Raw genomic sequence first — 26905 nt, forward strand, 5'->3', positions numbered from 1 at the left:
TAGCTAAAGTCGTGATAAACCCCAGGCCGTTGCTGTTACCGCAATTTCAACCTTCTGCAAACGCAGCAACGGGCACGTGGACCCAAGCGCTGCAGTGGGAAGGTACATCCTTAGCTGCTGTGGCTACTCAGGTGCAGAGGGGCTGGCAGCAGCAGGGCAGGGGTAGAGAGACTGAAGTCTTTTGGCCACCGGCGCTCTAGTAATGGGACCTTAAGTACATGGAGGCATCATTTACAAAAGGTGGGGTGAGAGGATGGAGTCCCCCTTTGAAGATGCTTCTGCCAAGTGGAGCAGAGGAGCGGAAAGGGCAGCATGTGGGAGTCGGAGCAAAAGTGTGGCTGGGCTGTGCGTGCCTTGGGGCTGAGTCTCTCTGGGGAGTCCAGGAAAAGTTTCTGGAGGATGAACAGTGACCGGCCAGAGCAATTCACAGACAGGCAGGGAAGCCTGAGGGGGAAACAAAGATGTGTCACCATGTATCCTAACTGGGTCACAGCAAGAATGGAAAGAGTCTCCAAGAATCGATTTTTGCCCCATCTTCCCACTGGGAAAGGCTGCGCTAATAATGAGGCTGTGGCTGGGGATGCCATTAGCTGTCACCAGTTACCTGGCAGAACAGGTTCCTGTGTGACAACTGGATTACAGGAGAAGGCGAGAGGAAGTGGAAAGCTGAAGAGCAGCTAGTAAGAGCCCTGTGACGCAGAGTTAACCCACTTAACCAGGAATGACCAACAATCCCCTTCTAACTTGATGTTGAAGGGAGACACTAAGGACCAGGCAGACCAGGGAAAAATATGTACCGACCAGACCCATCTTAAACACTGATTGTATAACCTGCACTGAGGGTTGGGTAAGGACTGGTCTGTAGCACGGCCAAAAACAAGCGCTTATCTCAGAATATGGCAGAGGGTAGCCACAGGCTACTGGCACATCGAGCACAAGCCCTACAAGATAACCCAGTGTTGGGAAAAGATGGGCAAGATACCCTATGGTCAGATCAACACTGGCTGTTCTGTGATAGACCTGAAGCCAAACAGCGAGAGCCAGCTTGCCTGCAGCCATAAGGATGTGCAAAGGGGGCCCTTCTACACCTATGTCACCCTACTTGACCTGGAAGATCTTGTTGTCTTTGGTCAATGTTGCTTGGTCAAGCTTTCCTCCCGAGAAGGGGCGATGAGCAAAGCAACGCTTACATTGACTGGGTCTTGATTGCACTTCGTTTACCCACAGGCCTGCAGCAGGCAGAAAGGACACTGCGGCTGCAGCGCTCAGAGGCTGCTGGTGTATCTGCCAGATAAAGCCCATGAGAGCAGTGTGCACAAGGTCTGTAGCAAACGCAGCAGAATGAGCAGCACAGAAATAAACTCAATCCTAGACTGCAGCCTTGCAACCAGAGCTCATGTGCAGTAGCCTGGAGCATCTGGGCTCTCCTGCTGTGCACAGCTGGAGTGATCCACCACGTGTAACATCTGCTTCGATCACACCTAAGCAGACGTCCCTCCTCCTCCCCACCTTATGCACTCCTCATGGAGGAGAGAAGGGCAAGGAAAACTGGCAGATTCCAGGCAGAGCTATTTCATCACACCCCAGGTCTGCCTGACCACACCTTTGCTATGGTTGGTGCTTGTCAGAGGAAAGATAGCAGGGAAAGTAAGTCCCAGTCAGGACGCGAGTATCAAGCTGGGAAAGAAGCAGAGCTATTATTTCACATGACTCATCTTTCCCAAAGAAAGGGGCATAGGCCACGTGGCCAGGGCAGAGCCTTTCCCACCTCACCTCCCAGCCCCAGCTACAGGGACCCTCCCTGGTTCCCATCCACAGCTTCTCTGCTCTCTGGCCAGGAGACCGACAGCTGCATTCCTGAAGACCGCTGATGGCTGGACAACTTGTCACAACCAGCCCCCTCCTGCCAGATTGCTGCGCGTGTGTGGATGAGCCTGCAGGTTCCCTTTCGTGGCAGGTCACAGGCAGGCTTTACTCCGCAGTATGATGCACAGCAGATTTAAGACCTGCTACCTACAGCTCAGCTGAGAATTGTTACTGGACAACACATAGCAAAAAGCAAGGAAAGTCACTTTTGAAAATAAGATCCCGCCCTTTCATTTGCTTGTTCTCAAGAGCATCTAATACAGGAAGGCAGTTTCAAGGAGAGAGGGAAAGAGCCAGCTTATTCCTCCATGAGGGCCTCCGGCTGACTGCGAGCTTCTGAAGCAGCACTCTCGCCTTGTGCTGTCTCAGGTCCCACTGCTCTTCCTTACAAAGATCCCGTTGCACAGGTCAGGAGATCACAGGTCTCACACGCATAAACACCAAGTGAAGCCAGCCAACAGAGCTCACCTGGACCACTGGCAAAGACCAGGAATGATGTAAAGGTTGTGCTTTTTCCTCACGGCCTCTCCAAGTATGAGAAATGACGGTATTAACAGGGATGATTCAGACACTGCAAGAATCCTTTCTGTTCACAGTGAGCCACCCTTGGGGTGCAGCTAAACCCAGCGGGCTTCTCTAACTTTATTTGAGGTCAACAAGACACCTACATTAAGCCCAAACTCAAACTTTCCTTTCCCCTGCTCCCAGCTGCACGATAGAGGCTCTGGCAGAAACACTATGGGGAGGACTTGAGTGCTGGTACCGGTTCGGAGGGAGGTTTCTTCCTGTAGCTACACTCATACCCTGAGCTGCCATGTGTTACTGTGCTCAGCTGCAGAGACCCATCAGCCTGGGCTGCCACCTCCCTCCGGTAATCCAAAATATACCCAGCACAACTTTCCCAAGGGTATGGATGAGCTGAGATCCATGCTCCTGTCACGTGGTACAAGCTGGATAGGTTGTGCGAGGAGCTGCGCTCCTTCTTCCTTTCTGTCTTCCTCCCATTACACCAGCTAATAGCTATGTGCATTGGAACTAGGGTGCATGGATACATACTATCAGTGATACTATGGTTTCTCTCTCGGAAAGTAACTGCTGGGACCTCAAACAACCCGCTCAGCCAAGCCACGCCAGTTTCGCTTCAATCAAACCACACAGACATTTTGACTCCGTCTAGTACTTTTATTTCAAGGAGTAGAATTGGTTTAGGCATATTCACAAGAATAAATATAAAATTACTCTTCAGAGTAAGAAGATGAGGTTTTATAAAAATATATCTCTATTCCACAGAACCACTTAGGTGAGGTTCTCATTAGGAAATATTATTTAATAAAAAAATAAAACACTGAAAATAAAATGCTTGACCTATACTGATTGGATCACCAAACGATTGAAATTTTTAAAAGGATATAAATATTGTAAATATTGTTAATAAAAATAACATTTAAATAGATGGGGAGCCACTGAGTCCATCCAGATGGACAAAACACGGGAGGGAGCCACCGTTTCTTCTACAGGGCACCAACTTCCTTGTATTCGCTGGTGTTTGATTGTCTCTTCTTGTTTCGGTACCTGAAAGTAGCAAAGAGAAATGTGAGTTCTGGAAAGCCGCTTGTTGGAAACGGCTTTTGGGGGAGTGAAGGGGTGGGGGGATGTGAAGGTAAAAAACCCAAAAGCTGCATGGCCTCCTCACATTTGTTTTAAACCTCTAGCAGCTACGCTCTGTCTGTGCTCATTTCCAGGTCTGAAAGAACTTGCATGCAGTCTCATCAACCCTTCACTGAAGGTTTCACATCTGCATTAAACTCTTGTTGCTGGCACTAAGTTTGTCTTTGAGAATTCCTGCTGGACCTTTCCCTGCAATAAGGCTGAATACCCTAACCGACGAGGCCGCTGTCTTCTTGAGATGACGCACCATCAAGTCCTCGGGTAGGGAAGAGGAATTACAGTGGATACCATCTAGCTATCAGACCTGTGAAGCTCAGCTCTCCCTCTGGGGGCTGTTCCAGCTTCTCGGTAGCTGCTAATGACTAGTTTTTAGCCTGAAGAACAATTCCTGCTGCTTGTGGGTCTGTTAATGGAGAAGGCTACTGTCCTCCATGGTAAAGCTGATAAGGCAATGCTTGTGATATCACACTCATCACAATTAACACGGCAGATAAACAAATCAGCTCATGTGAATCCAGTTGCTCTCCAGTTCCTGATGACTGGGGGAAATGGCATTACCAGGAAAAAGGACTAGAAACTTGCTATTCCCTATCTGCTCTCTCCTCCGCCTCAACACACCCTCTAAGTCAAACGCGAACTAACCTACCCAGTCCTCCATCAGGGTGAAAGGGCGTCGGAGGGTACTGTTGCCTAGCCTGCGATCTGGGTTATGCTACGCGGTCAGCGTACCTCCTGGTTTTGAACACTAAGTGCAGGCTAACAGGCCTGTGTATCAAACTCTCTCCATGCAGTCGAGTGAGTGCAGGTATCCCAGTCTATCTGGAGGTACTCAGTGGACATCTTGCTACACATACAGCTGACTCGCCTTCCTGAGCCACGAAGAAAATCTTTCTTACCTTCTGCAGATGTAGTAGCTTGCAATAGAGATGGCGGTGAGGAAAAGCAGCACTACGATAACTGTCAGTGCCACATACTCCTTACTGAGGGGTTGTCTGACAAGTTCTGAATGCACACACCGGACACCAGAGAAACCTACATCACACCTGAAGATAACAGATGCAGAATTAGAGACATGGCCGTGGGGTTACACTTTAGCAGTCCACAAAGCATGCCACACTGCTGGCCTGCAGGGGCAAGCAATTTGGACTAACGTAACTCAAGCCCACGTGGTCCTAGAAATGGTTGCAAATTCTTCAAGTAAATGATGAACACCCTTAAAAATGTCTAGAGGGTCTTTATTTTGTAGGATGAATCAAAGGGGAGACCTTGCTGCTTTGCCTGAGGTCTGGATCTCACACACTACTGTGAATACAGATGAACAGGGAAGCACATCAGAATGAGTGTCCCGAGTTGGGTTGGTGACTAATTTCAGGTGTCTAAGACTCTCACCCAGGTTTCACTGGAGCCAGCACACACACTTAACAGTTGCTTAAATGCAGCCGAGGTGTATTATAGCTATATTGCTCCTCTGCAAGGTCTTGAGAGCCTTTAAATACTTTGCTGGATTTGTGTTCCAGCTAAGTGTCAAGAGCAGCGAGATCAAAGACCACGCAGGGTTGAGCCCAAAGCCCACCTCAGGGTGCTTTGCCCTCTCCATACCTGCAGTAGTGCTCATCCAAGTCCACTATGTACACACACTGTCCGTGGAAGCAGTAGTCCTTCATTTCAGGCTTGCATCTAGTTATCCCAACTTGAGCCACACGTGGACTGTTCTCTGTCTGGACTGCAAGGAGATTTTGTCAGCATCTCGTCAGCTTTATTTTCCTTTTGTCTCTCCCAAACAATGTACAAGCTTTACTAGTACAACTAATAGTTTCACTACCAAGCGACCTCTACTGGGAGAGGATTTTCCCAGGCCAGAGATATATTGACTTTTCCTTTGGGAGTCCCATATAAGCTATTTCTGCTTTTACAGCAGAGTTCTCACCAGAGTTCTCTTCGGACAGAGCTCTTCTGCTGAAGAAGCAATACTAAAGGAAATATAGGCTAAAAAAACGGTTCTCATTCAACACCACTGAGCACTTTGCAGGATGTTGGCAATGTTGCTCAAGTGAAAAATGGCTCCCAAGGCCACCTCTGAGGCCGCTAGCCCAAGGAAGATGCGAACCAAAGACCTGTTATTCACAGAGAGCTGTGCAGTGCACTTACTTAGTGCTGTTGTGCAGTTCTCCATTTCACCAGGCCCACATAACGGGATCACTGTTGTGCCCAGGACTGCCTGCAATAGGTAACCTATAAGAGAATAAAAAGAAGATTCAAAAAGAGATGCTTTTAAAGCACAGTTAATGAGTACACCAGCTGAAATACTTAATACAAAAAGAACTGAAGCTTTTTTATCTTCATAGGAAAAATACAAAGTCATAAGCTTAAAAAACGTAGATCTGAGAGACCTGCTGCCTATAATATGTAAGACAGACCAAAGAAACATCTCTGAAATACAATCTTTTAATGTACAACAGACATCAAATGGCAGCTCAGTGTCTGTGACCACCTCTCACCCACGGTCTGACTGAAACTGGGCAGGAACAGGCTTGGAGAGATTACGGAGGAGAGGCAGAAGTTGGGCCTACTCTGACTGTGTCACATTTCTGACTATGTCACATTTCTGACTGGCAGTCTGGTATGGCACCTGTGCAAAGGGCTCCACAATTCGGCACAACAATCCAGAATTCATTGCAGGAAGAGCTCTTTTGGTGACCGAAATCAAGATGTCCTCGAGTCACAACAGTCCACGGGGAGAGAATCTCCTGGGATTCAGCAAGTCAGTGCAGCTGGTGACTCAGCACGCCAGGACAGTGCCGAGCCAGGCTCAGCACCCTGCCGCTGCCTTCAGAGACCACATACTGCTCGAGGCAGGCTTAACACAAAAGCTGCTCTTCATCAGTAGCTTCCTGCTACCCGGAAAGGCTGGACAGTTCCCGCACCAGCACCCGCTCTCGTGCTGAAGTTCCAGTTAAAAGCCCATCGCAAAGACGGCTAACACTAGCCACCAACCCCTCTTCATCTGGTCCCCGGGCTGGAGAGGCTACTGACCTCTTTAGGGATCCTGGGCCTCAGCAGAACCCCGGGTACATTTCTGTCCTTCCTTCACCACCCATGCTAAAGAAAACTGCAGCTCAGCAGGTTCGATGCGGGTACCAGACATAATATGGGACTGCACCAGGCAGGCCGAGGAGCTCAGCTACTGGAGCTTCCTTGGGGAGCAAGGGCCCTCCTTCCCTTCTCTCAGAATAATAAAGCATTTAGACATCTTTTGGGCTGCACAGTGCTGCACAGGCACAGCTTTCAGGTATTCTATCAGTTAAATGAACATATTCAAACGGGATTTGAAGGCCAACACAAGTACCCGCAGCCTCATGGCTAGTGCGTGAGGAGCAGTCAATGATTGCCCCAGCTGGCCACGGAATCCACTTGGCTAACACTCCTGCTGTGGTCACAAACTAACCTGCTCATGAACTGTTTAGTCATCAGCCCCATTCCACAGAAGTCTGTAATTTGTGTCTTTGGGCTGTTTGCCTCTATTAACTTGTCAGGTCATGCATGTCTAATGGAGGGAGTGTGCCTTCATAATTTCTTGATCACTCCAATTCAACTCCAGTTATTAGAAAGTTTCATTACATCTCAGAGTTAAATCTAGTAGTAATATATAGATTTCCTGCAACTCATTATTTCTGGGTGATTAGCAGGCTTCCTTTAAGCTTTTTACCAGCTAGAGGCAAGAACAGCAGGAATATCCATCTTAGAGGGACAGGGGGGGGGTTGTGTGCTTTTGTTTCTTTAAAAACAACATTCCTTCTCCTCACCTCCCTCTCCACCGCATTCCTTGCAAAGCTATTAAGCCAGGTTTCCACCGAGCTTTAGAAGTAAGGACAAAGGCTAGGTCCGCCCAAGTGAGAGCCACAGTAACAGAGCAATGATGCTGACATCTTGCCCTGCACAGCAGCCCAAGCCGGAGACACCTGCACCTGCCAGTGTGACTCAGCAGGACCTGCCTTTCACTCCAATGGAGCAGGACCAGCCAGTTTACTTTCAGGGTGGGATTTTTTTTTTTTTTTTTTTTTAAAGAACAGCACTGTGCTCGCTATAGATTTCTTCAGAAGCACTTTAACCCTTCTGTAAGGCCAACTAGAGTCACCACCACAGAAAGTTAAGGTGTTTGAAGGATGAGGCCATCAGATGACAGACGGTGGCAAGTCCATTACTGCTAGAATGGCAGGCAGGCTTTGAGCTTCAGCCAGGGACCTGGTGTCCCCAGTGATGCTGGGAAAAGAAGATTTACTGAGTTAGTCCTTCTTCCCAGGAACTAGAGGGACATTTCAGGAGTGTCCATGGACTACGCTGCTCCCTTGGCAGAGAGCAAGAGAGCAGCTATGGCACAGGAGAGCCGTGTCCCACTAAGTATATACCACATCACTGCAAGAAGGGATGCTGAAATCCTGAGACTAGCAAGAGTAAGTGACCTGAGGCTCCCTCCTGTTCCCCATGTACTGCTGCTATCATCTCTGTGTGACGTGCTATGGCAAGATTTGGTGTGGGGGCCATGTGACAGTAATGAACGTAAGACAAAATATGCTAGAGGTACCAGAGACAGCCACTTCTGTTGTACTTAGCCAAGCAGATGGATTAAGCCAGCTGACCATCTCTTTTAGTCTACTTACTGCTGTTTCAGCTTGCATACTTCCCTGATCTGAGCATAACCTGAGCAGTTGTTTTTTAATCTAAAGCTCCCAGTTCAAGAGTTACCGGAACCCAGCTTTTGCACTGGAGATACTCAGACCTATGAGTCAGCTCTTCTCTTTACTCCAGAAGGAGGCACCGCATTCCAGCTAGAGGAAAGGCCAAAAAGGACACCTGTGAGGGACCAATTTAACCTCCCCCTACAACACTGAACAAGGGCCTGCCCCATTCCAGCCATGCACAACAGCCGACAGCCTCCGCCGCCTGACTGCGGACGCACAAGCCGGAAAGGCTGGAGTGCAGGCGTGGATATTTGCTGACACCCAGCAGTATCTTCTGCATTCGGGCAAAGTTCCTCCTGCTCCGCACTGTTATGTTTTGCCCTTTCCCCCATGTACATATTTCTCCTCTGACATCAGTGGGAGGGGGATCCTGCATCAGGATAAGGGATCCACACACAGAGATGGTAAAGGAGAGGCTTTCCCAGAATAATTATCAGATGATGTGTACCAAACATAGGACATGGGAGAGGTAGTTACATTTTTATTCCTTCGCTGTTCACTAAGCAAATACAGGGTACAAGATAACAGTAATGAGATGCTGGATGTTCACGTGCGCCTTGCAGGAATGTGAGTGCTACGCCTGCTGCTATGCCACCAGCATGCACACACAATGCCACCTGTTATTGCAGGTATTCCTGCAAGGTTAACACTGACAGCAGTGGCTGATGCTGGAATAATGCTGCTGTTGCCTTGTCCTTCCACGAAGGATGAAAGGAAAATGAGGGATGGAGACCGGCTGCCTTTGCTTCCTGCAGCCTTCATCAGAGATGACATGCAAGGGCTAATTATCAGTTCATCCACTGAAAGCCAGCTAGTTTCCAGTTGCATGATGACTGCTAAGGATGAAGGATGCACATACAGGATACACGTAGCTGAGAACTAGTCTCTTTGCAAGATTTACACCCGTTTTAAAGGTGAATTGTCAGGTTTCTGAGCGATCGGTCATCACTTGAGGTGGCTTTGCCTGTCACCAAGATCACTAGTCTTGCACTCGTTCATCTGAAGAAGACCCCATGATGCTACTTCACATATGACGTGTCAGTGGTCTCTGTGCCACTGCAGTAGCACCTACACTTTTCACGTGGGCTGCACTTTCAAGGCAACTCCAAGCACAGACATGTCCAGGTGACACCTGGAGGATCTCAGCCCATTTTACCTCTAGGGACAAATCAAGGTCGAACCCTGTCACCTGATTTTGGACACCCAGAGTCCATCTGACTGTCTAAGGCCTTCTTTGTGTAGACTAAGCAGGAAACACGACAGTTGAAAGTTATCCAGTCTGTCCTACTGGCTTTGTGAGCACCGCTACTACCACCATTTAACTCCAGCGCATTGCCTTCAGTATCCATCTGCTGCTAACCTCCCGAGCTAGCCACAGAAGTTTGCAGGCCATCTCAGGCAAAGCAAGCACCTCTGGCAATAAAGGCTAGGTGGAAGGTTCTGTTTTAAATGAGCATCATGGAAATGTAGAGCTAGCCAGAAAAGTCTTGCAAACAGCTTTTTCTTATTCAAGATTTGGCTGTGCAACTATACCCCTTGCTCACATCTACCACAGCATCTCTACAGTTCAGGTTTATCCACGTAGGCTGAGCATTTTTTCCTGAGAAAGGGGAAGCGGTCATACGAGATAAGTTTAACCACCTCAGACAGAGCACAGTTCCCTATCCTTGTACGCAGGACACAACATCTGGTTTCTTCTTGATGTTTTGGGTAGGATGTACCTGGTGCCTAGTTGCCTGACCATGCCCATCAAGGCCAATGCCCAACACTCCTCTTCCTGAGATGAGACATACAAGATGTACAGGTCGTTCTTCTCACCCATGTGAGAGGAGATGCTATCAGCCCTTTCCACCCTTCATCCCCCTGCGGTCTATGTGTGTTTGTCCTGTTGTCTAAGTGGAGGCACCAGGTGTGATAGTACTGAAAGAGAGAGACTCAAATACACTACCCTTAGGGCGACTGGACTGAAGCGTCTATATGTATTTCTGGGAAGTAGTTTCTTCATCTCATGTTTTGTACCCATGACTTCACAACTGCTGACTCCAGCAGCTCTAAGGTAGCCCTGGAAACGCCAGCCTGTTACGGGAAGCCTATCACCCCATAATTGCTACAGACCCACATAATCATCTTCAGCATTGTGCCAGGACTTACCCTTAAGCAGAGGTAATGCAGATAATTACGTATTATGTGCACCCAGTCATCTCAGTACTGCTTCCACCCCTGTGGAGACCTACACGCCAGTGATCCTATTCACGTGCCACCACTGTGCCTTGGCCACTTTGCTTTCCACCACATGCGTGGGGACAGAGGTCTCTACACCACAGACGCAGCATAAATCCATTATTGCTTCCAGCCAGGCACATCAACCGCTGGCATTCTGCACATCGCCACACAGAGCAACCTGTATGTCCAGCCCACTTGCTGACGGCCACACAAACGTGACACAGAAAAACATGTCAGCAGCTCATGGAACTGTCCAGTGAGTCTGGAGATCCAAGGCCTGCCTTCCCCCACTGAGTGGGCACTACAGTGGCTGCAAGGAGACCAGCGGCAGGTCACGGAAAAGGCAGGGCCTGGGCTTGGCTCCACCGCTGCCACATCACCGTGTGGCTGGCACAGCACCGTGGCTCCTCAGGGGTGAGCGACAGCTCTCCTCCACCACCACTGCCTTTCTGCAGCGGAGCTGCCAAGCCCACGGTAGCCAGGATACAAAGGTGACAACGACTGTCACTTCAGTTAGGCTTCAGCCGTTCAGCAGGGCACCTCAAAGTCTGACATCACACCAGCGACAGACTGTCTTTCCAGCTCCTGCCAGTGGCACTGAGTCCTGCTTACGCTACTGACCTGGGAGGGAAAGGCAGTAAAGTGCTCATGCCAGTCGCTATGATGCCATCCAGCTATGACTAATCTATCCCTTACTATTAGATTTTGTGCCTGCCCCGGAAATAAATAAATCTGTATACAGATCCATGAAGACATACCAGTTCTTTCCAGTGCTAATTTCGTGCAAAGCACGGCTGAGTCACGAACTACAAGATGTTTTAGCCACTTACTTGCCGCTGTCCCAGCAAGTAAGATGCTGTGCCACAGCTGATCCATAAGCTGCTATGGAAATACCTGGCCAAGATGAGAGGCAGAAACTCAAGTTGCAGTAGATTTAGCAGATGAGGGCACATCTGTCCCAAAAGAGAAGTCTTGGGAAGGGAGCTTCCCCGTTGCCTGTGACCCTGAGCCCAAACGCTGTGAGCGTAAGAAGATGCTTTGTCGTTAAAGTAACACGAGAGTGTGCCAGGTGTCAGTCCTGTCTCCAACGTTTGCTGCCCACGCTTCGAGTCACCTCACGGGGTCAGCTGTCAGCAGCCTGTCACTGCCAGCGCCCAGCGGAGGTGTGTGACAAGAATCAGCTGTAGCTTCCCAGCGCGCCCAGGCTCCAGGACTCTCCTCACTCTAAGGATACACGTGTTGGCTTCAGACTTCCAGGTAGCTTATGTCATGCAACAAGAGTAACGCGCTCCTGGGGAGGAGGTGGAGGAGCGTCAAGCAAAGGGAGGCCACAGCCTGTTGCATTACCATAAGGAAGTCTGTGCTGCCGTGGGGATTCACCTGCTGAGCTCACCCGCAGCGCGGCGCGGGTGAAGGCAGCGGGGCTACAAACAAGCCAGGACGGGAGCTGCCCGCGCCGCTGGGGAGAAGGGGAACGTGCGCTCCCCATCACTCAGCCACAGGGCACGCCTGGGCGTCGCACAAGCACCGCAACGTCCCGCAAGCAGCCCGGCGCCAGGCGAGAGCTGTGCGCCGCACGCAGCCCCCCAGCCCCCCGCAGACAGCCCTGCCCGCCGCTCCGCCCCCGGCCCCACGGCGAGCCGAGCTCCGCGCTTCGCCAGAGGCTTGCCCGCGGCCGCAGCAAGCCCAGCTCCGCCACCAGGCGCCCCCAGCCCTGGGGACGGGGCGCAGGGCTGTCACGGTCCCCGGCGCGGGGGGCGGCACTCACCGAGGGAGAGCAGCAGGCTGCGGGCCCACAGGCAGCCGGCGTCCATCACCCTGGCGTCCCGGGAGGAAGAGGAGGCGGCGAGGGAGGCAGAGCGGGCCGGCGGAGCGCTGTGGGTGCCGGCCGCGCCGCCCGCACCTTTATGGGCCGCGGCAGAGGCGGGGCGGCGCTCGCCGGTGATGAAACCGCGGGCGGCTCGGCTGGGGGCAGGTGCCCGGCCCCGGCCTCCCGCTTCCTGCCCCGCCGCCCCCGGCGTGCCGCGCCGCCGCCCCCCGCCCGGCTGCCCCGGTGGGGGGCACCCCCTTGCGGAGCCTTGCCCGCGGCCGCCTGCCTGCCCTGCCTTTAGCAAGCTTTCTGCAAATAGCACGGGGGCCCCAGGCGATCACCCGTCCCCTCTCAGCGACCTGGCCCAGGCACCGATGCCCGGGGCTTCCCGCGGCACTGAATGCCCACGGCTGATGCCCTGCTGCCTCCCGCCTGCCCTCAACACATCGGCACGACGTGCAGCGCTGTGAGCCTTGGCCAGCGCTCCCGCTGCCCGGGTGGGCTCTGAGCCCCGGCTGCGTCGCGGCCCCGCCACCAACGCTGCCCACGCGTAAACCAAGGTTTGGAACACACTCCTCAGGGTGGGCAGCCAGAAACTTGCTGCTGTCCCTGATCTCCCCTCTCCTGGCATCTCTGAAGTAACCCTCAGCACTCACGCGCTGCTGCCAGGGAGCCTCGGCACTGTTAAGTTACGGCCTGGGCCAGGGGAATGGCAGCGCCTCACCCAGCACCCCGTCCGGCTGCGACAGGCCCAGGGCCAGTGAGCGCTTACGCTGCGTGGCCCCTCCAGCCCTGGGCCTCATCGCAGCCCGGAGGACAGGCTGCTACTGGTAGCAACAAATCTTTCAGTTAGACAGCAGTTGACTAGTTACTGCTACTTTTTAAAAAAATTCCTTTCAAGCATCTTGTTGAAGTCCACACGCTTCACTGCTGTCTTAGGCCAGGCCACGTTCCGTGCCTCCATCCCATCATCGAACAGCTGAGGGATACCCCACCCCCAAATCCCTTCTGTATGCATTTGCCTGAAATAGAAAATGTCTTTTATCTACACAAGCTGCTCAGCAACGGTGATTATTTCTTTTCCTTTTAAATCAAAAAACTTCTTTCTCCGCCTTACCGCTTCTCCAGCGTCAAAAAAGGCAAGGTGATACCCAATTTACTGCAGAACTGATAAGCCTATCTCATAGCGTAAGGAATTTGAGTATTGACAGCAAGGTGCAGTTAAATAGCTGGTGACTCAAGTATCCATAGTTTCTCCATTATATAAGCGGTTCTTGATACAAGACTGTTAATTGTAGAAGATACTGCAGAATATGATATACTATGATCTACATGTTCAGATTGCAATTACAAGTTATAAACACATTAATTCAAGGAGCTGGAATGTATCCGGTACATACTAATCATACTGCTTTTTTTTGGGAGTGTTTTCTTAGGTCTACAGAAGTGTGGAGGTGCTGAAATGAAAAAAGGCAACGTGTTACTGTAGAATTGTATGCCAGCACCATATATTAATTATCTAAATGGTGTGAGAGTTGGCCAGATAAATGTAACAAAGATCAGCGTGAAAGTAGCGTTCAGAAGCTCGTCCTCCATGAGTGGAGCAAGATACAGCCAGAATCTTTTTCCAAGTCCCCTTTTTCCCTTCTCTAGCATTAGGCTCATGGCTCATCCCCATACAATCAGCATACCACTTTGAGATTAGCAGATGGTAGCTTTTTTTGATGTCACATGACTGTTTTGTTCCTTCTTTAATTTGAGCTGACCCCCCTTATTAAGGATTTTATTGTCTGCTCTTTTAGGGATCATAATGAGTAAAGGAAGGAATTGCAATGATTAGTAAAGCATTTCTGTGTGTGGGCATACAGATGCCTTAAAAAGCAGCATCACTGCAGAACTTCCACTTTATAATTAATTTCACCCTTAAATTCCTGCATGATTTATCCTCTGAAAGAGAGCATTTAATTATAGTCTTGTACCGGTACCCAGATACCAAGTAACGCTGACACAATTGGAGCAATTCATTGGAATTTCCTCTTTCACATTTGAATATATGGAAAACAAGTATCACACACATATCTTTGTTTCATCTTTCCGTAATGTTCTTTGTCTCACGGCATGTGATTCCACGTCTGGCGTCCCCGCTTACAGCTTTCACCATCCTCTCCTCCATGTGGAGGCCGCCTCTTTGAGCAAGGTTGACACACACCTTAAGAGCCAATCTTCCAAGAAGCTACTCACACGGAGTAGTGCCTTCCTGCACCGATAGGTTCGTTGTAAGGCAGATTCATTGCATCCCACAGATCCGAGCATGGAGCGACATGTCTGTACAATGCTGAGAGGTAGCACTGATTGGGCAACAGAACATCACGGGTGCCTTTCAGCTAGTGGCCTCAATTTCAGCTGGGGTGAACTGGCACACCCAAGTCAAGTCAGTGATGGATTTACGCCACTTGGGATCAGAGCAGCGGGTAGCCCCCAGAACGCTTTGACATTTCAGGTTTTCTTCCTTACAAAGTCTAACAAGTATATGCGGAAATACCCTAAGAACTTACGCAAAAGACTTGCTTCTATTGCCTTGCAATGGCTTAATAAAGTACATGGCTTAACTCCAGCCCACATTGTGCTCCATCTTCCTCCACTGTCACAAGGATTCACTTCTTTTCGGACAAAGCAGCAGATTCCCAGCAGTGATTACTTCGAGGGTATGGACTGAGCTTTGTTTATTAGTTTGTCTACTGCTGCTGAAAGAGAGGATTGTCTATGAATGAGAATTTAGAGAGGAAAAAATACAGCTTACATGTACATTTTTTTGTGCTTGAAAATGCTTTTCCTCAAGGTGTTCTAGAAGAACACACATAGTGTTTACAGCAACGAACTGCTGCTTTATGTATTTGGATTTTGTAACTGAAGCCATACATGACAAGTGACTGTACTACTTACTTTAGCTGCTTTCTGTAGGACTTGCATCCAGCTTTATGCATCGCTGTTGCGGGGATGGATCTGCATTGTTTTCGTCTGTTGAGAATAAGACCTATTTGCAAAATCAACATTTTTTTGTTAGAAAGCATTTTTGAAACTGGAAGAAAATAATTCCTAGTCTCACACTGAAGCACACAGCACCATAGCACACACACAAAGTAACAAACCCCAGCATTTTCATAAACTCTTGGGAAAATCAGCGTTTTTGAAAACAGTATGAGTGTATACATCAGTATGCGAGACAAATTTTTACACACAGCAAGCTTTCATTGCACAGCATGAGAGATCCTCAAGAAATGCTCTCAAAGGATCAGATGGCTAACAGGAGTGCAGTTCACCTGACAGTATTTTCATTTGAAATACAGAAGTTTAATATTAAAGTACAAAAATCTTAAGTGGTAAAAAGCATGGGGCTCACATGGGGGCACAAATGCCCTAAGAATGGAATATATTTAACAAGGATACATAGATGAGATAGTCTGGAGGAAATGGAGTAAGAAAAAACCTGGAGCCAAAATTACTCCATGTAAAGGTCAGTTTTGAATCTGCCATGTATGCAAGCGATGAATTAGGTCAAATGTTCTTAAACAACCAGACTTTCCTATAAACTATGAGAGTTCAAAACACTGCCCCCAAGGCTGAAAGTGGCTGATGCCTCTTCCTGTAAATGCAGGGTGAGGTCAAAGCTACTGGACAACACAAATGTTTTGCTGTTTAAAAAAAAAAAACAATCCCCCAAATTCCCTCATTTCTTAGTCAACTTTAGCATTAACTAGCAATTTAGGAATGAAATTTAAAAAAAACAAACCCCAAACAGCTAATTCCCATCCATCTCAACACATCTCAGAAAATGGAGATGAAAAGGGGGTACGGATCTACCAGCCCACACTGGATTGCTCCCTGCAGGGCAGTTTTTAAAGCTTCATTCTTCTGTCTCGTATCACATTTCCATTACCCTCCCCTGGGCAAGTCCTGAATGGGTCAACACATCTCACTGGCAGAAGAGCTTCATAATGCTCCGCTGGTGTTTTCCCTTTCCTAATTACAGCTCAGTACTCCATGCTAAGTGATTTCTTAGCCTCCGAGGGGTTTGTCGCTTTTTTTCATTTGCAGAGTCTTTTCACAGCTTCTGCCTTGTTACTGAACAAACCTGTGCAAGCATTTTATTTGTACCCTTGTAAAGGGTGTTATCAAGCCAAGTCCCTCCCATATCATTGCCCATACATCAAGTAATTGTTCCTCCTTGCTCCAAGCAATTCATTAAGAATAAGAGAAGGAGTGAGGTGGAAGAAAAGTGGCTTTCCCCAGCGTGTAGCAGGTTGCAAGCAAGCCGGGAGAACGCCGGCCCCTCGCCCATCAGTCCTGTGCGCTGTTCTGTCCATCCGCACCTCGTTTGAGTTCCTAAAGTAATCTCTTCAACAGTATTTTTTGTTCTCCCAGAAGATGAGAACGAACCGCTGAGAGACAGAACACACGCAAACATGAAGCCTGCCCTCTCTGATGGTTCACCCTGTGTACGCGCGGGTGCAGCATTCAGACCCTGGGCCAGTGGCCTGTGTAACAGAAGTTGTTAGATGAAAGCATGTTCCCGGCAGCTGACCGTGTAGCCCACCTTTTTGATAGCTCTGCCCTCAGAGCAACATCCATCTCAGGATGACATAGTGAAATGACAGCAAGAACCACCGTGGGGACCGGTGTGACTCAGCAGGCACCCACAGGCTCCTGCCGGGCTTTCACCACAGCAGTCAGTCCTGGCTGTGGGCTCTCCACCGCTAGCTTCCGTCCCTCGCCTGTACCTTCCATCTGGAGAGCTGGCGCTGGCATGGGGAAGCCCAGAGGAAGACACTCTGTGTACCAGTGCCAGTCAGAGGGGAGGGAAGGCGCACCTTGGGCTGGAGCAGGGCCAGCCTCAGAGACCTGTGCTAAAGCCTGATCAGTATGTGATGCACGCACGTGGCCAGCAGAGCCCTCCGCCTCTCACCTGCTCCATTTGGGAGCCTTGGCATCCACTGAGCTGTTGAGCAGGCCTCAGCTACAGCGGCTTCATTCGCTTTGGCAAGCGTATTTTGCCCCCTTCACTGCTGCAGGGGGTGAAGGGATAAAAGCAGGGCGAGAGCAGAGGAAAGGCTGACTTGCAGCTCATTTCCCAGCCTCAGAGTTCCTGTGCTTGGTCTGCTCAATTAGAAGCGGTAGCACCAAGCTGTCACTCAGCCCGTGCTCCAGGCTGGGACTTCAGCCATCCGCAGACTCCACATTTTGGCTGCGACTCAGTGGTGACTGTCACCTGCACACCAGCCATGCGCATGGGGAGCTGGGGCACCCTCGACAGGAGGAATGTGTCATTAGGGATGATGGAGTAAACAGCAATTCACCTGAAACCAGCTTAGCCAGCACACGTTCCAGAAACTAAATCTAAGGAAAGAGGCACAGGTCCGTGGTGTATTTGTTTGGCCTGGTAACTAGTGCTAGGCATGGAAGCAGATGCACTTAGTGGAATTCCCCCATCCACTAGGATTATGGGACACTCCCATTACTGTTCTGATAATTACTGTTAATCATTACTATTACCGAAGTGACCAAAAAAAAGGCTGTCAGGATCAGACCTTTATTGTGCTGGCTGTTGTCATGCAGAGGTGATGAGACAGCCTGCCTCAGGGAACCTATAAACCATGGGTGCCCAGTTCATCACTACAGTCACATTTCAAACTAGGACGCTGTGGTCCCCAATGAAGCTCCCCTACAGCTTGAGCAAAAATAAGCCACGGCACTCCCTCCAGCTCACACCAGCTTGGAGCTGGGCTGCTCACATGATGCTCTCCGTCTGCTGAGATGCAGCTAGAAGGGGAAGAAGCTCATCACGAATACTTTGGGGCTGCAAAACTCAACCAAGATATTTCCCTTCTGTATTTTCCCTGTCTGGGCCCAACCTGCCATAAAACTCCACATTCTTTGATCTCCAGTGAGTTTAGTACCACCAACTCCTGAGAGCCAACCTGAGTCACACGGTATGCAGAAACCTCTGGGGTTTGGTTTGGGAATGACCAAGATTATGTGAAATCATCTTCCAGTCACCTTCTCCTCCCATCCATAGTCTGAACATCACCTCAGGTATTCGAGCCTCCCAAGACACCGTTCCTAGGTCACAACCTGAAGAAATGGATTAGCCAGCTTAGCCACAGGCTGGGTACCAACAGGAAGCCCCACGGACAGACTGCAGGCACCTGTGGGGCTGAGAAGGCAGAGAGAGCTCCAGCACAGGTGGAAACCATCTGCCTGCAACAGGGGATCTTCCTCCCGCACACAGAGGTCTGGCTGCAACCAGCCGCTGGGATAAGAGACAGACCCCAGTTTTCTGGTCAGAGCTGCTGTTCCTCAGCCTGTATCTGGAGTGAGGCCTGGATTCCTCCCTGGCTAAAAAGCAAAATGTAGCATGTTCAGAATCCTGCATGCTTCTCCGGTCTCAGCAAAGGGTTCTGGGTTTGCCCAAGGGGAGGCAGAAGCCTAGGCCTACCCGCCAGGGAACTCGTCCCCACCTCTGCACCCGTGGGTGGGGAGGGTGCTGGTCACCTGCTGTGTGCATGGGAGATGGGACAAGCAGAAGAATCTGCAACTGGGTGTCCCGGGGGAGAGATGCCAACAGCCCGCTGGCTGCCTGTGACACTTCCATGGATAACTCCTCTGTGTGGTATCTACGCATCCACCCCCTCATCCTCGTTCCTGCCGCTTGATGTTATTTAAGAGATGCAGGAGATTTCCTTTATGACACTCGGTGCACATGCGTGTAAATCAAGTGGGGCAGGACAAAGGCCAGGGCTGGGCTTAATTAGATTGGTGTCAGTTATTAAATTAAGAATAGCACTAAGCTAGGGCTGGCAGTTCTTGATCAACGCTCCTGCAGCTGGGGTCTTTGTCCTTCACACATGACAAACAAGGGCTATGGGTAAGGGTCAATTAGCCAAAGCTACGGAACACAAGTTAGGTCTCTGAATCTAGTTCAACTCCTCAATAACAACAGGGCCTTCAAAGAAAACAGGCATCCCCAAAAACCACATTTTCCTAAGAGTCCGAACAGAGGCCGCACATGAGATGCTCGGGATGAGACACTTCTGGCCACTGACTTGCAGCATGCCTACAGCAGAGGTCACCCCTTCATACATAACACACTCATGTTCCAGCTCCACGCCCAGATTAATCCACCCTGCCCAAACCAAGCACACAAGCAGCCTGACATCAACCAAAACAAAGACCATTCAGTTAGCACAGGAGAGGGCCGGTCTTCGGTGAAACCCACCAGCCGTGAGAGTCCGTGCAGAACATGGCCCCGCTCTATTGTCTCCATCCTGGCTTCTCAACCCTTCCCCCTGTTTCATTCTTGTACATTCTCCTTTGTGAACCAGAAGAGAGATTTCCTGGAAGTGCTGCTGTACACAAAGATGATCACCCATCTTTCCAAACCAACCACTTTAAAGGGCGCATAGGTTAACTAAACTAAAAACTGAGGTCTCTCTGCACATCTCTTTCCCCGCTCTCCTAGAGTGAACATTCTTATGCAACGTGCTGCATAAGGGGCAGCTTGGATTACGATGTCACATATCACCACAGTTGCATTGCAAATGTTGGAATTGTCTTTTACGTAGATCTAAATAACATCCGAGTCTTTGGGCAATGGCCTTTGATTGTTTACATGGTTTTCATAAACAGGATATTAACAATTTGTAAATATCCTTTTGGAAATCCCTCAGCTGTACTTGCAAGCTCACAATAGACCAGTGTGATAAATGCCCATCTTCAACAAGCCTCTCTCTGCTTAAACTTCACTGGTAACATTGCACAACTGTTAGTGACCACAACAATTGCCTCTAATTGTACATAACAATGCTTCTACTTCATGGCTTCTACAAACTGTTTGTAAAGTTGGTATAGCTGGTATACCTTTAGAGCATTTGCTGGGGAACCGTAAATCAAAGAAATAATACATCATTGTTGTCATTTTCCATAGGCTTATGCTGTGTAGTTCTCATTCAGGTAGAGAAAACAAGGAAATTATAAGCTGTTCTGAAATATTGTTGTTACATCTTACCTAGCGGTAGGCTGGGGTTTTTTCCCCTTCACATAAACTTCCACTCCAGCTGAATGAAGACAGCGACACACATGTGTACACAGACACATGTAGAGAGAAAAATCTAAAGTTTTCTTGAGAATTCCTTCAGTGTTGCATTATGGGGTGCTTTGATGGTCAATAACTAGATACCGGTCCATAATCCTGCAGATTTTCTGACGTAAATCTAAAAAAATCTTTCCATGACCTCTCATGTTTCAGCAGTCCACCTCAGGACATGCCCTCTCAGCAGAGTCAGAGGCCGGCCCAAAGTTCCTTCTAAGCTAAATACTGTGTTAAAAGCAATGCACGCCTACCCTGGCCGGCACATACTTAACTAACTAGGCAGCTAGCTCTGGGGGATAGAAGGAGTTGCCTTCGCACAGAGGGAAGCTCCAGCTTAGAAGCTAACAGAACAACAGTAAGGACTCTCGGTGCAGAAGTAGAAGCACCGAGTTGTGTCACTCTGAATCCGTACGTGAATAACCCACAACTGGGAGTGCACTGGTGCTAAGTGGTCTGACAGTGCATCCTTAGCTCCGAAACAAGTGGCTTAAAGAACCACAGCTCCAGGCTATAACTGTGCTAGCATAAGGTCAGATGCCAGCAAGACAGTCAAGAAATAATAGCTGACCCAACCTTAAATAATATTTGGGCAGGTGAGGGAGTTCTCATAAGAATATATATTGTTGCTGCCTCCAAACATGCTGCATCTATAAGAGATCTCATCTCAGCTACCTGGCGTCCTTTTAAGTTAACAGCTATTTCTTAACCAAACCCCTGAGGTCTGCACATTACACAGATCCTAACGCTGTCTCCATGGACTTTAATGCTTCTCCAAGCCAAGTTGTTTTCCCCCAGCTCCCACATCCCTATCTGTGTCGTACCCTTGACCAGAAAACACAGTCTTCCATCCAAGATGCCATCTCCCCAACAGGGATACTCCGTCCAGCTGTGCAGTGCAGTAGAAGATGTCTGTCCTAGCCGGTCCATCTTACTGTCCTCACTGAAGATAATTCCGATGGTAAAGAGGGCACAGCTTACTACCCTGGCCACTTTAGAAGGGCCATGACAGCCCCTTAGCTACGCCTCTGTTGCTGAATTGTGCCTGTACTGCATTCCCCAGCCTTGCAGGCTTTTCTCTGGCAAAGCAGTCCCGTTCCTCTAGTGGCATGTGCGGCATGTAGCGATCCTTGTTGGCTACTAGCAAGGCCCACTCTAAAATCCAGCCTTCCTCTTCCCCTTGCTCCCAGCTGGACACTACATAGCTCATGTCCCAGCCACATCTTCTCTGTCACCAGCACATTTCCATCCTCTCCCGTCTCCCAGTTCCAATCCCCTACAGCCATCACCCTCATTTGCTGCCCTCTGATCACAGTCCTGAACAGCAACTGGGCAGAAAGACAGTGCATAAAGCCAAGCTCACCAGACAAAAAGTACACACTGGCACTTGGTGGGCTTGCAATGATTTTCCTTCCCAACAGTCCCTGGTATATATCAGAAAAAGGCACTGGACTTGTGAGTCTCATTCATCCTGCACAATAATCCAGGGAGAGTGAGATAAGCTTTCCTATGTTTCATGACCTTCCCATTCTGCACCTCCTCCCCCCTGCACACACACTTCCCCCAGACTTTGGTAAAAAGGACATGAGTCATAAGCTGTGTCACAGGCAAGGAAAACCTAGAACATGTCCCATTTCAGTCCAGTTCCCAGAATAATGGCAGCGGGCCCGGCGTCACCGAAACCTTCTTCGACAGGACCCCATATTCTCCTCTCCTCCTCCGCCAGTGGCTCAGGTGAAGGGAACAGGGGGGCAGGAGAGGCCGCTCCTGACATACTGCGAGGCACCGAGAGCAGCCTTTGCTCTGGCTCCAAGAGTTGCTTTGGCTGTACCGATGCGAGGCCACAGGCTGCTCTGGTGTCATTCCTGCTGCCACCACAAGCTGGAAACGTTGGGCCTGTTTTTCACACCTCTGACCCATCACTGGCACCACAAGAACACAGACAACTGCATCCGAAAAGGGTGATCGCTGTAAACGAAATCACCATGAACTTTTCCTTTAAAACCATGAGGAAAAGGCACTGATGTGAAGTCCTGACGCTACTTGTTCTAAGGCAAATGACTGCATTGCACTATGAACTCAGCTGGGCTTCAGACTGCTTTGCAGATAAAGTAGGAGGAAACTGTAACTTACACCCACTACAAGTGTATCTACAACTAAGGAATGAGATAACTAAATGCCCTTGGGGAGATATGAGAGGCATTTAAAACATAAAAATTGCTTACCTTTCCCTTACCAGGTAGGCAGATATACACAAATGTCTCGGCTCAATAGTGCCTGAAAGTCTGTTGCAAGCCCTCAAAAGCAAAAGAAATTAAGGCTTTGAGGCAGCCACGGTGCAAGGATGCGCAACCCCACTGACAGAATATTCCCCATCAGGTAAAAAATTAAGCGGCTCTGGAGAACTGCACAAGTTGCCAGAGTCCATGGGCGAAGTGAGCGTGGGTGGGCAGAGGCCGGCCCTTCTGTGCTGGACACGGATGCCCGGGTGTTTCACAAGGGCATTCCCAGCTCACCGGGTGCTGTGCTGCACTCAGGACTCTCAGTCACGTGGCTGCTGGGATAGACACTGCTCACCGCATGCTGAGGGAGGGTGGCAGCAATTTGCTTTACTGCTCTTGCCAAAAGCCTCTATTAGTATATGTTATGAAAGCTCCAGAGATACAAAACATTCCTAAAACCACTTTATTAAAATTAGTAACACCCGAAACTCCCCCTAGTTGTTTATGGGTGGCAGGGCCGAAGGAGGCAAGCAGCAAAAGAGACAGAGAAGCCTCTGCTTTCTCTGCAGCGTGACAGGCCAGGGGAGTCTCCGTACATTTCAGCTGGCTGCTGAAACGCTGCCTGCTTCCCCCACAGTGCACGCTGAGGGCGAGACCGGATTTCAATCTACAGATGCAAAGTGTTACTTAAGGACTAAGTATTGGTTTACCATCCCCCAGCACCTATGAAATACCTTCACAGACTGTCATGCTTTCATCCCCATGGCATCTCTGTAGCTATTTTGATACTCCTCCGGTGGCAGCACGGAGGCACGCGTAGTGCCTGCAGCTTACCAAATGCACATGCGGAGGCGGAGACTTGTTACTGTGTCTTCCATGCTCCCATCTCCTGCCCTTCTCACAGACGGCCTCCTCTGTGGATGGTGAGCTGGAGTAGCGTTGGCTGCCTCCCCAACTCCTTTTCCTGATGCTACGGCCCCAATCCATGCTGCGGGAGAACGAAAATTTAAAGCTGACCAAGGAGAGAGATCTAAGAATGGTGAAAGGGTCAGGTCATTATATTCAAACATGATGACGACTTTGTCCCTCGAGTCTATTTACTCTGCACACTGGGACACATCAGATCCTGTGCACAGTGGCCTCAGTAAATCAACCCATGCTTTTTTCCCTTTGCTTCCTCACCCTTGGCACAAGCCAAGTAAACTTCTAGCTCATGTCTTGTACCCAGGTAGTTTGTTGCTTTTCAAAAGAGACAGGAGATTTAGAAGGTCTACAGTTTGAGACGGGCCCATGTTTGAACTCAAGCTTCTGAAATAACAAGCCTCCTGAAGCAGATGCAAGCTTCTTCTGCACCATCTAATCCCTCATGATACATGGAAACCTTTGCTTGGATTTCTTAAGCAGTGACTTGCATTACATCATATGGAATTGTAATTTTGTATAATTTCTATTAATCATATTTTTTTGCATTCTGCATAGGGCCGTAGAGCTTGGGGGAATTTAACGCGTGGAAAGGACTGGACTAAAGATTTCGTGTGGAATCTGAAGACTGCACAGGCCCTGCTCTACATCTTTCTGCATATAGATCTGCCACTGCGCCATGGCAGAGGCCCCCCCTCCAAACACTCTTACGAGGCTTGGGAGGGACACAGCAACGGGTGCCTGGGTCTGACTGTCTCCTACATTGCTGCATTTTGGGTTTGATTTTTTTTTTTTTTTCCCCTCAGAGTTCTTTCAAGGATAATGGGATGTTTTCTGCAGGGCCTTCTGCACATGTACTGACCTGTGTGAACCCAAGTTCTACATTAACAAAGAATATTTTTATGAGAAATAAGAGACAAACTTGCTGTTCAACATTATCAAAACACCCGAAATCTACGTCAAAGCCTCAGCACAAGATACAGTATGGTATGCACATTAACGTCAAGAGTTTTTTCTGTCACCTTTATCAACTTTTCACTATATGTTTCCATGTCAGCTAGACACTGATCACAGGAGATATCGCTTGGCATAACAGAAATTCTGTGTCTGACAGCACACAGCTAAAGTGCTGAAAGAAGAATAAGCAAATAACAAAGCAATACACATTCTTAAACAAATTATTAAAATGTTTTGAAGACAAAGGGAACTTGGCTCCTATCTGTGTCATGTTTTCTTTCAATACAGATACAATTTTTGTGTTGAAGGAGAGAAGCACTCATTTTAATTCACTTAAATTATGAATAATGCGCACAATATCCAGAAGTCCTGTGGAAGGCATGAAGGATGGCTGATAGAAAAATCCTAGGACAATACATAGTCTAATTCCCACTGCTGTCAGGTGTTACTTCACAAGTCACTGCTCAAAATCAACAATGCTAATGCTGCTACAATTTCATCTGCATGAAGAGGAGAGGCAGAGGCCCAAATGCAACAGATTCCCCCAGATTCTCCCGTGTCACAGGAACAATTAGCCTCTTGCGATCTGCTCCAAAGTCTAATGAAGTCGAAAAAATGCTCGGGATTTCAACAGACTCTGCCCAAACTGTGCCATATATAGTCCAGCGTCCCCAAGTTTTCTTCTGCATCCAGGGTTTTTATCCTTCTAGTAATATTCAACGCACACTTACATTTATGAGTTGCCGTTACTGAAGAGCACGCTGGCTCATACCTCTTACCTTCCTCTTCTTATATATGTATCTCATGGTACTTCTTATGAAAGAAAACACCACAAACAAGTAGGAACGTTTAAGTATCCCATGGTACTCAAAAGGCATAAATGCCTAAATACCCAAGGACTCAGATGCTGCAGGTAGCCTAAGTCTGCATCCACTGAAGTCAACAGATGTTTTACTATAGCCTGCAGCACGGCTTGGAGTTAGGCCAGAGCTAATTGGGAAAATCACAGATCCCTGCTTGATGATTAATTCTCTTGAAAAGCCTTCAGTGGAGGCATTCAATTGCTACATTTCACAAATACTTAATGGTTTTAAAAGCAATCAAATTAACCCTACTTGGAATCATCCTAAATACCTCTTTAAAGACTTTCCAGGATGCAGTTTGAATACAGCACCTGAAGCACAGGAGGGCACTGGACAAGTTTATAGTGGTACCCCACACATGGTGCCTTCGTCCCTCTGCCTAAATGAACCGGGGAGGTAAACCAGTGTATACGTGCCCTGAGGAACAGGAGGGGAAAGCAAGGACAGCTGGCTCTATCTTTCCTCCCAACCTCGAGAGACCTCTCGCAGCTCCTTCTCAGTGGGGTGCAGCTCAGTCCTTGGCAGAGCTCAAAACCAGGGTTCAAAGGCCCCTTTGCAGCTCTTCCCCATGCCGCATTCAAGGGAATAGTCTCCACACGGCATAAACCTATGTGTTTTCCTTCTGCATCAGGGCACTTGCTCTTGGTGGGAAGAGGAAACACCTGCTCTGGGTAGGCCAGGAAGGATGAACCTGAAAGGAACCGTGCTAAACCAAAAGGAAAGGGTCAGGGAGGAATGTGAGAGGCTGCATAACTTGGTCTGACTACCCCCAAACTCCTTATGGCTTCGCTGAGGTCACGGCCACTTCTGTGCAGGCCTCAGAGCGTGTGTGCATCGGTGTAAGGTCATGTCCTTTCCCTGCGTCACTCCCCATTCTTCCTGGGAACGACCAGGAAGAAACTTCTGGTGTTACTTGGCTCCTGCACACATTTTTCACGCACAGGGGAGCACCAAGCCCATAGAGAACATTTTTTTGCTGCTGTAATCTTGATGGAAAAAGTAGTTAGTGATGGAGGAAGGAATTCAGGAGATGGCTGAGAAGTGCCTGAGGGAGAACTTTCAAATGTATTTGCATATGAGAAGTCATGAACGTGCCACCAAAAAAGTCAAGAGAAGTATTAACAAGACAAGGGGAAAGGGCAAGAGAATTTCTTGTCTTTCAGCTCCTTGGAGACCCTGCCTGCATTTCAGTGTGCTGGCTCACTCCAGTAAAGCCGGATAGCCTGAAAGGGCACTTCCGAGAGCGGCAGCAGACACCACAGAAGTCATCTACAGGCAGTTACAGCTGTAGAATTCCTTTTAGTTGGAAAATGAGAAAACACCATGCTTGAACCTCTAGCTGTTGGAACAGCTAGAACTTGCAAGAGTTCCTGCAAGTGATACCCAGTTCTGGGAGCACATAGTGAGCTACAGGCACTGCTGTTAACAGGGCTAACTTTCTGCCTGCTTGGTGACCAGAGCAAAATCAGACCCTTTACGGCACCAGTCCATGA

At 49.0% G+C, this 26905-nt stretch overlaps 2 protein-coding genes across 4 annotated transcripts in view; both read right to left on the reverse strand.

Annotated features, from left to right (window-relative positions):
- Positions 1-3034: 3034 nt before the first annotated feature.
- EREG (epiregulin) lies at positions 3035-12506 on the reverse strand. The gene is made up of 5 exons (XM_056354008.1): positions 12265-12506; positions 5683-5766; positions 5134-5257; positions 4431-4577; positions 3035-3438 (listed from the first exon to the last, which is right to left on the reverse strand). Exons 1-5 carry the CDS (start codon positions 12308-12310, stop codon positions 3378-3380), a joined length of 462 nt encoding a protein of 153 aa, XP_056209983.1. The 5' UTR covers positions 12311-12506; the 3' UTR covers positions 3035-3377.
- The window catches only part of EPGN (epithelial mitogen), a 41336-nt gene continuing 20181 nt past the window's right edge, over positions 5751-26905 (reverse strand). Inside the window, exons 7-10 of one of the 3 annotated variants that reach the window (XR_008824270.1) lie at positions 23506-23659; positions 22675-22746; positions 15250-15340; positions 13112-15050 (exon numbers count right to left, since the gene is read on the reverse strand). The gene's annotated coding sequence lies outside the window, so the exon portion shown is untranslated. Of the gene's footprint in view, positions 5767-13111; positions 15051-15249; positions 15341-22674; positions 22747-23505; positions 23660-26905 lie in introns of those variants that run through there. The other 2 variants (XR_008824273.1, XR_008824271.1) reach the window with 2 other exon arrangements.

This window comes from Falco biarmicus, chromosome 1, assembly GCF_023638135.1.
Source record: "Falco biarmicus isolate bFalBia1 chromosome 1, bFalBia1.pri, whole genome shotgun sequence".
NCBI classification, from domain to species: domain Eukaryota; kingdom Metazoa; phylum Chordata; class Aves; order Falconiformes; family Falconidae; genus Falco; species Falco biarmicus.